At 35.8% G+C, this 13,192-nt stretch overlaps 1 protein-coding gene across 1 annotated transcript in view; it reads left to right on the top strand.

Annotated features, from left to right (window-relative positions):
- Positions 1-13,192, top strand: part of stab2 (stabilin 2) — a 49,005-nt gene that overhangs the window by 27,504 nt on the left and 8,309 nt on the right. The window contains exons 38-54 of the mRNA XM_017494593.2: positions 299-494; positions 609-710; positions 876-921; positions 1,823-1,902; positions 1,993-2,118; positions 2,227-2,300; positions 2,987-3,058; positions 4,651-4,770; positions 5,129-5,173; positions 6,069-6,149; positions 8,329-8,475; positions 8,546-8,677; positions 9,664-9,723; positions 9,857-10,033; positions 10,209-10,298; positions 11,287-11,433; positions 12,603-12,656. Coding sequence (XP_017350082.1) covers positions 299-494; positions 609-710; positions 876-921; positions 1,823-1,902; positions 1,993-2,118; positions 2,227-2,300; positions 2,987-3,058; positions 4,651-4,770; positions 5,129-5,173; positions 6,069-6,149; positions 8,329-8,475; positions 8,546-8,677; positions 9,664-9,723; positions 9,857-10,033; positions 10,209-10,298; positions 11,287-11,433; positions 12,603-12,656 — 1,749 coding nt within the window. The remainder of the gene's footprint in view (positions 1-298; positions 495-608; positions 711-875; positions 922-1,822; positions 1,903-1,992; positions 2,119-2,226; positions 2,301-2,986; positions 3,059-4,650; positions 4,771-5,128; positions 5,174-6,068; positions 6,150-8,328; positions 8,476-8,545; positions 8,678-9,663; positions 9,724-9,856; positions 10,034-10,208; positions 10,299-11,286; positions 11,434-12,602; positions 12,657-13,192) is intronic.

The following is a 13,192-nucleotide window of genomic DNA, read 5'->3' as shown; positions in this document are numbered from 1 at the left end:
TGTAGCTCAGATAGGTTCAAATAGATCGCTAAATTTGTGCATAATAAATGAGGCAGCTTGTCATTCAAATAAGCCACAGCCCTCTTTCATGTTGACTAATGGCATCCGGCTTAGATATAACACCAACTCACAACTTTTGTGTTTTTGTTACATTTTGTAAAATTATTTCAATGGTGTTGCTCTTTAAATGATTGCATTATGTCAAATATGCATGTGATTATATAGATGTGGAGTAGGATATATTATAGATATAGATGACCTACAGTATTTAGAGGCATTTTTCTATGTCTCTCTCTAGATAAGGAAGTGCTGTGAGGGATTTTATGGCACTGACTGTGAGGCCTGTCCAGGGCCTGAAGGCCGGGCATGTTTTGGTAACGGTGTGTGTGTGGATGGTATCAATGGCACTGGTGTGTGTCAATGCAACCCTGGCTTTAATGGCACAGCCTGCGAGAACTGCCAACCTGGCAAATATGGCATCCATTGTGATCAAGGTATCCATGGACCCTACCTCTGTTATCATCACTTTATTAGTCTTTGTCCTTGATGATAATTGTTTTCTCTCTCCTGTTTGTTTATTTCCCTGTCTGTCTAATCTCATCCTGTAGACTGTAAGTGTGTAAATGGCCGCTGTAATGATGGTCTGGCGGGAGACGGCAGCTGTCAGTGTGAGGTAGGATGGAGAGGAATCTACTGCTCCATAGTCATAGGTAAACACACACACACACACACACACACACACACACACACACGCACACACACACACACACACACACACACACACACACACACACACACACACACACACACACACACACACATTATTAATGTCTTTTTCCTGGTGATTAAAAACATGGCTCGTTGTTCTGTTTCAGCCAATACCTCAGACATGTGCGGAGGGAAGTGCCACACAAGTGCAAAGTGAGTGCAGTCTTAACACATTCACAGATCATTTTATTACGAACATCTGTACACCTGAAGTTATCCAATAGCTTCAGATATCTAAGGCACACGATCAGTGTTAGTTCGTCCACCTCAAGGTTCAGTGAGATGTGTTTTCTGAGATGCTTTTCTGCTCACCACATTTGTAAAGAGTGGCTATTTGAGTTACTGTGGACTTCCTGCCAGCTTGAACTATTCACCTCTGACCTCTTTCATCAACAAGGCGTTTCCGCCTTATAAACATTCCGCTGGATGTTTATAGTTTTTTTCTGCACAACTCTTCTGTGAGTATTTCTGAACTATTCAAACCAGCCCATCTGTCACCAACAAGAGTGCTAGAATTAACAGGGGTATATACAGTACGACCGTTTTACGACCATGTTAAATGACAAAATATCCAAGAACATACAAAAAATGTTGATCATGGGTTTTGATCCATACCAAGACCAAGGAAAAATATGGAAAAATCTGAACTCAGTACAAACATTGTGAAACCTAACATTCACAGACATTTTAAACCATTAGTTTTTGGTGACTAAAACTAGCCTGTGAACTGTGTAGCCTAAGTACTGTAGCTATTCTATGTAGATGTAGCCAGCAGATATAAATAAGTAAATATTTATTATTTAGAAAACCCAGAGGTAATTGATACCAGTCAGTATCTCCAGAAACTTTCGGTTATAAATATGGTGGCGTGTTCATACAGTGACGTTAAAGGAAACAGATCAATATATTCTAGCCTACAACATCACAAACTGTCATGTTTGCTTTCTGCTGTACTTTTAATGCTTCTACTACAACAACCTTGTTTTTCTCTCTCTCTGTGTGTTTGTGTGTGTGTGTGTGTGTGTGTGTGTGTGTGTGTGTGTGTGTTATCCAGTTGCCTGCTTAAAATACCAGATAATTCATATTACTGTAGCTGTGCAGCTGGTTTTGAGGGGAACGGTACACACTGCACAGGTACATCCTGCTCAAAAGTTCTCAAAGCTCTCACACACTTCACATTTCAGAGCACACTTTTAATATTGACCTGTGTTTTTATGTCCCAAGTGGTGGATGCTTGTGCAAATAATAATGGAGGCTGCTCTCCCAATGCTGTATGTAAGAGGACTCTTCCAGGACGCAGGCAATGTGTGTGTAATCCTGGCCATGCTGGGGATGGACAAGTGTGTGTGTGTAAGTCTGCTATTTTCTGTGTAGCACATGCTTTATATATATATATATATCTTGTGTTATGTTCTTTGAGGCAAATGCTAACTTTTCTGACTATGTCAATTTCTCCAGCCATCAATCCGTGTCTGGTAGGCAGTGGAGGCTGTAGTAATAGTTCAGAGTGTGTACACACAGGACCAAACAAGGTAACAAAAGCAAAATTCAAGATGAAAATAGATGCATATGTATTTCCACTTGAGTGTGAATGTTTACATATCCTGTGTGATGAGAAAAGGGAAAATGTACTTCTAAATGTACCCAATCTGAAGAAGGTCTTTTGTTCACATTTAATATCTATTAATATTCATTTACTGTTAATATCTGATCATAAAATATCTAGTTCATATTTAAACATAGATTATGAAATGTATTTACTTAAACACTGTGTCTTTTTACTATAAATGTCTTCATCTTCTGTCATTTTTTTTGTATGAGCTGATTTTTGTTCATTAATATTCATAAGCTTGTAGGTTTGTGTAATAATGCAGATGTATGATTTGATCATATTTAAGACATTTCATCTAACATCAAAAAGGTAAAGCCACTAATAGGAATTTGTGAACATGTCATGGTAAATCCATAGTATACTGATTTAAGGTACTGTAGGTGTCTTTCTCTTACATATGTATTCATTTATTTATTTTCAATTATTTATTATTCATATCATAGCAAGGGGTTATGCAAACAGCAAAACATATTATTGCCTTTGTTTTTGCTTTTAGGAAGCCCTAACACATCCTTCAGTGATTTATTAGAAAAGTTCGTTATATTTAGTAACAGAATATTTTGCATGGAATTTGAAGAAAGAAGTGAAGTTTTTTTATGCTTTCAGTCAGCATGTGTGTGCCTGCCAGGATACTCTGGAAATGGAAAGACATGTTCTCCCATCAATTTGTGTAGAAAGGTAAAGAACACACTCTTGGTACAGTTATCACATACACTATCCATTGTAGATTATTTGCTTTGGTATCTAATATATAAGAAACTGCATCCTTTAGACAAGATTTGAATACAACAACAATAATAAAACAGTATTTGAATGCTTTGTATGAATTCTACAGCCATGAATATATTCTTATGAACCTAACAGTCATAATGGACCTACTGTATGGTGTCACATGACAAGCTTCATTTCTGTCTTTTTATATTCCAGAGTAAGTAATTATAAGTAGTAACTATACGTATATATATATATATATATATATATATATATATATATATATATATATATATATATATATATATATATATATATATCTTACACTGTGTATTATATGTAATACTTTATAATGATATTGTGTATTGGATCTGTATAAATGCTAATAAATAGTTATAGTTACAAGTATAGCACTGTACAAAAAATATAAAAATGTATAACTCCATAATAACATGTTCTGATGCATTATAATCTATTCATAAAGATATTGTAGACACTATTATTATTATTATTGTGATTATTATTATTATTATTATTGACGCTATTGTTATAATGCATTATAACACATTGTAAATACTGATTAACTTGATATATTATTGGTTTATTTGTCTTCAGTAGCTTCTTATTTGTATAATGTGCATAATATTTTATAATGCCATGCATTAGTCATATGATATAATGCATTATAATCTATTTATAACGATAGTGTTGACACTGTTGTTGTTATGCATTGTAACACAGGTTTGGGTATAATATGTGTGACACAAGTTATCATGCATGAGATTTCATTCACATTTATTCACATTTAAAAGCCATTTAAAAAGCTTGCTTCATAGAACATGTAATAACCATCCATAACGCTACATAACGTCTAATAAACACTGGATTTGAGTACAATTTGAGAAACTGAGAAAGGTGTATAGTTTATTGCATTATAATCTGCAGTGCATTTATCATCACAGAATATACAACATTGTTATGAACAGATGTTATAATGCATCATGTAACCTGCTGTTTGCTAATGCCTTATAAAGTTATATGAATGTAATTAAAACTCCTTAGGAGCATTTTTATGGGTGAATGCCAGGCTTTATAAATGTCGTGTCAGAGTAGGAGACGGATGCAAGTGCAGGTTAGACTTAATTAAAAACTGGCAAACAAATCCAAAACATGAAGCACAGTCATAAACAGGAACAGGCAAGAGGTCAGGCGATCAGCAAAATCCAAAATCCAATAACCAGAAAACAAGACAAGATCAAAAACCAGAATATCATACACAGGGTCAAAAAGCTTGGTAAGTTCAGGTAGGTGTACACTGAGCCTTAGTTCGCAATGAGTCAGTGCTCAGAGTCCGTTTATATAGGCAGTGTGTGTAATTGGAATCAGATGTGGGTGATTAGTAGTCATGTGAATGTGCCAGTGGAGTTAGGGTGCTGGGGATTGTAGTCTGTGGTAGCCATGTTTGTAGGCCATTGTGGGAAGTGGATGGGAAGTTCTGGGACGTTCTGGTGGATTCTTGTTTGTAACGTGACTGAGTGTGTTCATCTGATACTTGTCAGAAAAATGGAGGATGCCACCAATTTGCCAGGTGTATGATGACAGGCCCAGGAGAGAGGAACTGCACTTGCACATTGGATTACATTGGAGATGGGATAAAGTGCAAAGCCAACGTCATGAGGGTTAGAACACTTGAACTTTCGAATTTCTCCCATACTGTCCAAAACACTTATAGGCCACTTCATTATGGACAGCTAGATTTTACTCACAGTTATTGGCCATTGTATTATTATAGGTACACAGGTACTCACAGTATCACATTTCTTGTCATATCTATTACATCAATGGAAAGGGAAGAAAGGCTGATTAAAAATAGCAGTAGATATCCAAAAGATAAACCAAGAAATTATTATTACATATCTGCACTGTGTACATATATTGTAAGTCAGCCCATTAACATGGCCAAGGAAATGTATAAGCAAGATAAAGTTATCACAGTGGTATGTTTTGTTGTTTAACTGTGTCACATTTTGACTTCAGGAGCTACGAATAAGAGGTCTGACTGACTTCTACTACAGTTTGCAAGTAAGTCTGCGTATTTTTACAGTACTGTGCAAAAGTCTTAGAGAAATGCAAAGACACACTGTAAACCAACTATGCCTTGAGAAACAATGAAAGTAAACAGTTCTACATAAAAAATACTAGAAAGTGCAGTAAACAGTAATAAACTAAGCCAATATTTAATGTGACTGCAAAATAGTAGTAGAATTTGTACAGTTTCATAAGGAAGCTAGCTTGTAGGTTTTACAGAGCATCTTGTTTGCAGGTGAACCTCAGCAGCCCTCATTAAGTTTTTTGCCTGAAAAATTTTGTCTGTTAAGTAATGTTGACAACATTTATATATATATATATATATATATATATATATATATATATATATATATATATATATATATATATATATATATATATATATATACACACAAAACAATAAAATTTTTGTTGGAAAAGTAATGTTTGGACATAAAATGTTTTTATACTGACTCAATAATGCAGAAGTCATGAAATAACAACATTACAACATAACAACAATAATCTATAACAACATTTGTTCTTAAATAAAAGAAGAAGAAAAAAACAGGGTGCCTAATACTTTTATACAGGACTGTATATCAACGCAATAGCAATAGTAAAAGTGTACAAATGACACCTTTAATGTAGTGTTGTGTTGTTGTTCCTTTCAGTATATATTATTCCTTAATGCACAATATCTGTGGTTGAGTGCAAAAGTTTGCACTACCTAAACTTTGCAGTTGATCTACAAAACAAAAAATAACTACCATGACCTATTAGATATTACAGCAATTGACTTATTATAGAAACCAAAGATTAAGATGATCGTCGTTGGGCTGTAACATATATTCATGATTGTTAATGAGCTGCCATTTTTACACATTTCTCTATTTTTTGTTATTTCCAGAGAGCTGCTGTCTATTATCTTCAATACCGTGGTCCATACACTGTGTTTGCTCCTAATAATAATGCTTTTCACAAACTGGAGGTAAGTGCAGTTGTTTGATTAATCTTTTTTCATATTGATTTACTATAGAAGCCAATTTCATCCACTTAAAAAAGGTGGATGAAATAGTTCATTAATAATTAATAACGAGTCATAATTTCGAGATACTGCATCATACTGTAATTATGAGATAAAAAGTCATAATGATAACAAGTCATAATTTTGAGATACTGTGATATGGTTCTAACATAATATGGTTTTAAGATTAAAATTACAAAATTGTTTTTAGTCCAAAGTATGACTTATCTCATAATTATGACTGAATATTTTGAAATTATGATTTAGTATCTGATATAGATTATGACTTTCTATCTCATAATTATAGCTTAGTCTCTCAATTATGACTTAGTATCTCATAATTATTACTTATTATTTAATTATGACTTAGTACCTCGAAATTATGATATAATTAATGAGAATTGTTGTGTAAGTTACTCAAAAAAGTCATCCACTACAAATGACTAATTATTACTTTAAAATTGCAATCTGATTACATTACTGCATGTAAAAAGTAATCAGATTATTAACTATTAATTTAACTTTTCTTTCAAGTTACTTTCAAAACCTACCAAGTCTACAAATATACACTACAAAGTGAAACTCATAGTCCTTTCAGTAATTTTAGCGTGCGTCAATGTATGACATGGTCAGAAAAAGTTGGATTTATCATAAAACCTGCCTCGAGTGTTGTCACTGCTTGTAGGACTACCAGACCGATAAAATATAAAACTTTGTAACTAGGCTAGTTTGATGTTGCTAGCCAAGGGGAGGCACAGCTAAGCTATCATTGTATGGGTTTAGCTGCTACAGTCCATGCAGAGTACATTATCTTTCCTTATGCTCTGCTCATATCATGTTCATGTAAACTGGAACTCTTTTAGACATTTACACGCCTCGTTTTCCTGCTCAGCATCAGAGGATGTTACTGTTTCAGTTTCAACCCCTTTAAAATGTTTTAAAATGCTGTGTATATCCATTTTTCCTCACACCGTGAGCTAACGTTTGGCAGAATTGAGACTGTCAGTCAATAAGACACGAGTGTTTCCACGTCTTTTCCTGTAAACCGTTTCTGATTGTTCTCACCTCCATTCACTGAAGAGATAAAATTACAACTCTGCCGTCTTCTTTTACTGACATTCAGTTACATAGTCACAAACCGCTGCAAGTGGAGAATTATTCGGGGATAAAGAAAAAATCTTCAGGGCTATAGCCCTCAATGCCCAGTAAGCGTGATTTATTTAAAAAATGCATTTTACTTAATAGTGTTTTAGTAACAATAAATTTGTAATGCAAGTAACGTAATCTTATTGACATCAGTAACTGTAATCAAATTATATCAATTTAAAATGTAAAAACCATGAGGATGAAAAATTACAACAGCAATTTTGAATTGTCACCCATAATGTTTACTGAAGATGAAAACCACTCGTTGCTGAGTACGGCCCCATATGGACAGCAACAGATCAGTGAGATTACTGTGGATGGTCCCATTTAGAAACCATAAATTGCTACAAACTGTTTTGTACTTAGGTCTCCATCATTAAACAGTTGATAACTTTAACAAAATTGACTTCATGTTAAAACTACAATGAATTCAGAAATACCTCTGATTCTCATAAGTAGCTCATAAGCTCATAAGTTCTTGGTTATACAATTGCACTTTTTACTGTATAGTATACAGTTATAGAAGGGGAATCGAACTATCCAGATGAAGATCGGTTCCTTTTTGAGTCTGGTTCCTTGCCAACGTCACCTCTGGCTTGCTCATGAAAGGATTTGTGGAAATTTTTAATTGATATCTAGAATTAATATAATTTCTGTGGAGCTGCTTTGTGATAATGTCCATTGTTAAACGTGACATACAAATAACATTGAATTGAAGATTCTTCTCTTCTCTCTGTCATGCAGAGTCTCTTGAGAGAAAACCTTCAATGTAACCTTATATGTTTTTTTTCACCTGCTTTCCATAAATCCTAAAGCATTACTGCCCTATGTCCAATAACTATATCAAAATATTACTCCCTAACACCCCAACCAATGAAGATAGACCCCCCCCAACCCCTTCTTGACCTCTCTTGACCCTCTCTATGCTTTCCATTATTCCTGCTTTGTTTCATTCTTTGTTCACTCTGATATGTCTTCTCCTTCTGCCCTTTTGTAGAATGAACATACAGCAAATAAACGGAAGAATGCTGCGATCCTGCAGTACCACATAGTGCCATGTCGGCGCCTCCTCCCACAAGATCTGCAGCAACCTCGCAACCTCACCACGCTCACTGGTGAAATCCTCACCATTTCGTATTCAGAGGTAACCAGTCTGACAACAGCATTAATACTTAAGTCCAAACCTGATATCTAAACCTGATCTTTGTCCTCAGGGTATGATACAGATCAATAACAATGCCAAAGTGGTGTACAGCGATCAAGAAAGTAGCAACGGGATTTTCTACGAGATTGACACTGTTCTGTTTCCACCCAGTTATCAGATGGAACATCCGGACAAAGCAAATGTAAGAGTTTTGCATTTTACTTAACTGTTCATTACAGTCAAGTGATATGTATATCATTAATTTCACTCATATGAATTCATTTCAGAAGCAAGGAATTGATTGTACTATCCTTTCCTCCATTCACTCACTTAAAACTGTGTTCAAAGTGGATTTTATTTAATTTAAAAAAATTTAAGACTTCCACTCTACTGAACTGAATTTATTCTGCATGATTTACTTGCTTCTTTATTTATTTATTTTTAAAGATCTTGGATAACTTGTAACTTGCTGAAGCGTAGCTGTTTTTTCTTCTTTTTTTTCTTTTGGCTCACTGCTGAAAGTCTTGCATGCATTAGGTAGTGGTTCATGTAAATTAGATGAATATGTGGCTAAACTTTAGCATATGCATACAACATGTAAAACGGACTAGCTGTGAATCTGAAGCTGATTCATCAGTTACACTCAAATCAAACAGTATGTTTTGCTGATGTGGGACTGTTTCATGAATCAGATGCAAATTCATTCATATGCCATGCTGTGTGCTCAAATATGTGCTTGCTTCTACTCAACGTTGATGAATAATATCCATTTACATCCCAAAATATAGTTTTGAGTAATACTTTATAGATTAAATTACCTAATTTAGTAATGGGGCGGCTATGGCTCAGGTGGTAGAGCGGGTTGTCCACTGATCATAGGATTGGTGGTTCGATTCCCGACCCACGTGACTCCACATGCCGAAGTGTCCTTGGGCAAGACACTGAACCCCAAGTTGCTCCCGATGGCAAGTTAGCGCCTTGCATGGCAGCTCTGCTACCATTGGTGTGTGAGTGTGTGTGTGTGAATGGGTGAATGAGACACAGTGTAACGCAATTTGGATAAAAGCGCTATATAAGTGCAGACCATTTACCATAACAGTACTAAAATGCTTATATATTAAAAAAATTATTCTTACTCATTTTGTCAGTAAATAACCTTAGCTTTATGTCATCTTCCTTTCCCGACAGTATTCCCTCAAAGACATAGCAGATCAACATGGGTTCAAGACTTTCTACAAACTGCTGGAAGTGTGTAAAAAAAAAAAAAAAAATTCTCCTTTTGTTGTTTATCTCATTACAATTACCACTACTATCAACACTATCATAAAAGTGATTTCAATAAACAAAAACACTTCAGCAAAACGTTTGTGGCTTGTTGTAGGATACAGAAGTGATGAAACAAATACAGGATCCTCTGCACCAGCCAGTCACTCTGTTCCTGCCGATAGATTCCACCATGGCGGCTTTACCCCAAGCACAAAAGGACTTTCTGTATGGCCTGCATAACCGAGCTCAACTGGTGGAGTATCTTAAGTACCACATCCTTCGAGATAAAAAGGTGAGACAGTGTGATTCCTATATTGTCCAAATTATTCAAATTATTCGCTGATTAGATGCGCATTGCAGCAGTGCACGAAATGTCTGAAGAATAGTCATATCCGACTGTGCTGTAGAAAAAGAAACACGGAGTGTGTTTGGTAGAAAGAAAATCATTTTGTATGTGTCTGGTTTAGTTGCACTCTGCAGAGGTGATGCATTTTGATTCACTCAAGACTCTTCAAGGCTCCGATATTTCTGTGAGCTGCGTTGGAGAAGACCACATAGTAAGTGACCCAGAAAGCAATACTAATTTACAACCCTGAATTTACAACACATAACAGCTTATATAGGGTCTTGGGGGTCAAGCTACATAAACAGTTTACAAACCCTTCATGATAAAGTTTTCTGTGAGGAGATGTTTATTTAGAATATTTGGAAGGAGTCTCCAGTGTCAGTGCTTTGTAACAGTCAGAGATCAAGCTGTAACTTTTTATGTTTTCTAACACAGGGAGGTCTTTGTTGGTTCTCACTTTTTATTGTTGTCATAGGAGTTTTTTCTCTTTCTTTTGCTTTCTTTTGATTTGTTTTCTTTTGTTTTGAAATTTAAGAGAGAGAAAAAAGAGGGTGGTGAGGAACAAATGTTAAGAGCTGTTATGATATAACTGGTAAAACAAACTTGCAGTTTGCACTCGGGTCTTTTTTGTGCAGTAGATTAGTTCTACAAACAGACTTCATATAAAACCATAATGAACTTATTCACACTATCCGTTGTTACCCAGATGAGGATGGGTTCCCTTCGGAGTCTGGTTCCTCTCAAGGTTTCTTCCTCATATCATCTTAGAGAGTTTTTCCTCGGCACTGTCGCCAACAGCTTGCTCAATTGGGATAAATTGCTGATAAATTGCTGTAGTAGAAGAAGAAAAAAGCACACCAGGGTATCCTGTTATTGGAAAATAATCAACGTCATGCATCACACACATCACACCAGTCCATTGTTGATTCATTTCCTATAACAGCACGCCACCTAGTGTTTTATTTCTTATTTAACTGATAGTTAAACTGACTGATGTGTGGGTGTGTTTTCAGTCGACGGATATTGACCATTAATTATTTATAATAATAAAAAAAATACAGAATATTCTGGAAAAATGCCAGAAAGCTGTTGCTGGGAAGAAAAGTGTATAGATATATAAAAACTGTGTTGTGTTACTTTAAATGCAAGATTTCTGAGTTTACCCTGGATAATGTTCTGATTTTCTCCCATTCCTCTAGGGGGCACTGTATATCAATGACAAGAATTGTCGAATTGTAAAGTCGAATCTGAATTTCAACGAAGGCCTTGTTTATGGTATTGATTGTTTTCTAACACCACCCAGCCTTGGAGGACGCTGTGATAAGATGGACAATGTAGAAATTACTGTAAGTGCCTTGTGGTACTAAACTATGGTATGGTACTCATATGGTGTTCAGTTCAGCAATGTTGAGTATACAAAATAAAATATATTGCAGCAGAGGTATTCAAACTGTGGGGAACTACAGGTGTAAGTAAGGGGTGCAGGTGAGGGGTGAGCTTTTACTCATTTTGTGTAGGAGTGATGTGTTTTAATATCGGAGTAGGCTGGAATGCAAAAATATGCGAAAAGAGCAGCTTTTCTTTACCTTCATAAAAACAGCAGATGAGGCAATCAACATGTGCATCTGGAATGATTGACAGTTATGCAGGAGGTTTTTTTAACTGGCCCTCCAGAAACCCCGCCCCCTTTCACCATCTCACATAGTATCTCTTGACTTTCTCACATGAAAGGTGCAGTGCCCTTGTTTTCTTTCATAGTTAACAGAGCATATTTCAATGGCATAATTTTGAATTTAATTAGAAATAAAAAGTATTTTAATATAAATATTAAAATGTGCTCAACTTTGCTAACATTACACACATGTATACAGTTAACCTCAGATAGCTACACGTCTCAAATGTATTAGGTAACGTTATAAAGAAGTTATTATTAGCAATATTTATTAAAGAGAAAAAGTTGAAAGATTTGACTTAAAATAAGTTGAAATAGATAATGGTTTGCCATTATGCACGTTTGCCTCACACCTCAGGGGTTGGGGGTTTGAATCCCACCGCTTCCCTGTATATGCAGTGTTTGCATGTTCTCCCTGTGCTTTATGGTTTTTCTCCGGGTACTGCTGTTTCTTCCCCCAGTCCAAAGACATGCATTGTAGGCTGATTGGCGTCTATAAATTCTCTGTAGTGTGTGAATGGTAGTGTGCGATTGCCCTGAAATGGGTTGGCACCCCGTCTAGGGCGTCTTGTGCCCCAAGTTCCCTGGGATAGTCTCCAGTCTCCCCTGCCACCCTAAGTAGGATAACTGGTATGGAAAATGGATGGATGGATGGATGGATGGACGTTACTTTAGTTGTAACACAAGTTCTCAAAAACTAGAAAGTGGGCCTCATGGGAAAAGTTTTGAACACATCTGCATTACAGAGAACAATTACTTGTCACGCCTTCCTTATAAGCTATGAATAACAACTGTTTTAAATAGTTCCACAATTGAATTCTTTACATTTTTTGTTGTTGTCAGATGCCCTGCAAATATCTGTGCAGTGATGATTGCCCTGCAGTAACCAAACCAAAGGTACGATTTCATTCCACTGGTCTAGTTAACTTGTGTGGACACCGTTATTCCATTACAGTTACACTCCCTCTTAAATGTGCAGTCTGCAAATATGAAGGTTTGTTCTGTTTTCGATAATCACTTTTCCCTCACTGCATATGAGTGAGTATTAGATTAATAGCACTTCATAAATGCTTCTACCAACCAATCCATATTGGAGTCTACAGGATTTTTAGAGATATATGAATATCTAAATGATATATACTTCCTGATAGGTGTACTGTACAAATTACACAGGGATGGAAGGTGCATATACACGTTTAGCATCTTGACATCCTGCGATGGGGTGCAGCAAAAATATAAATGCTATCTGTGCCATGTTCATTTGAGAACTGCTGCTGTACTCTTATACTATAACATTCTGCTCATACTGTAATGATTTATAACCTCACTTTCCAGTGTCACCCAGAAGATGATGGGTTCCTTTTCGTTCAAGTTTTCTTCCTCATGTTGTCTCAGGGAGTTTTTCCTTGACACTGTCATTTCTAGGTTGTTCA

This window comes from Ictalurus punctatus, chromosome 19 (genome assembly GCF_001660625.3).
Source record: "Ictalurus punctatus breed USDA103 chromosome 19, Coco_2.0, whole genome shotgun sequence".
Classification (NCBI taxonomy): Eukaryota; Metazoa; Chordata; class Actinopteri; order Siluriformes; family Ictaluridae; genus Ictalurus; species Ictalurus punctatus.
This window is presented reverse-complemented; position numbering and strand designations above follow the sequence as displayed.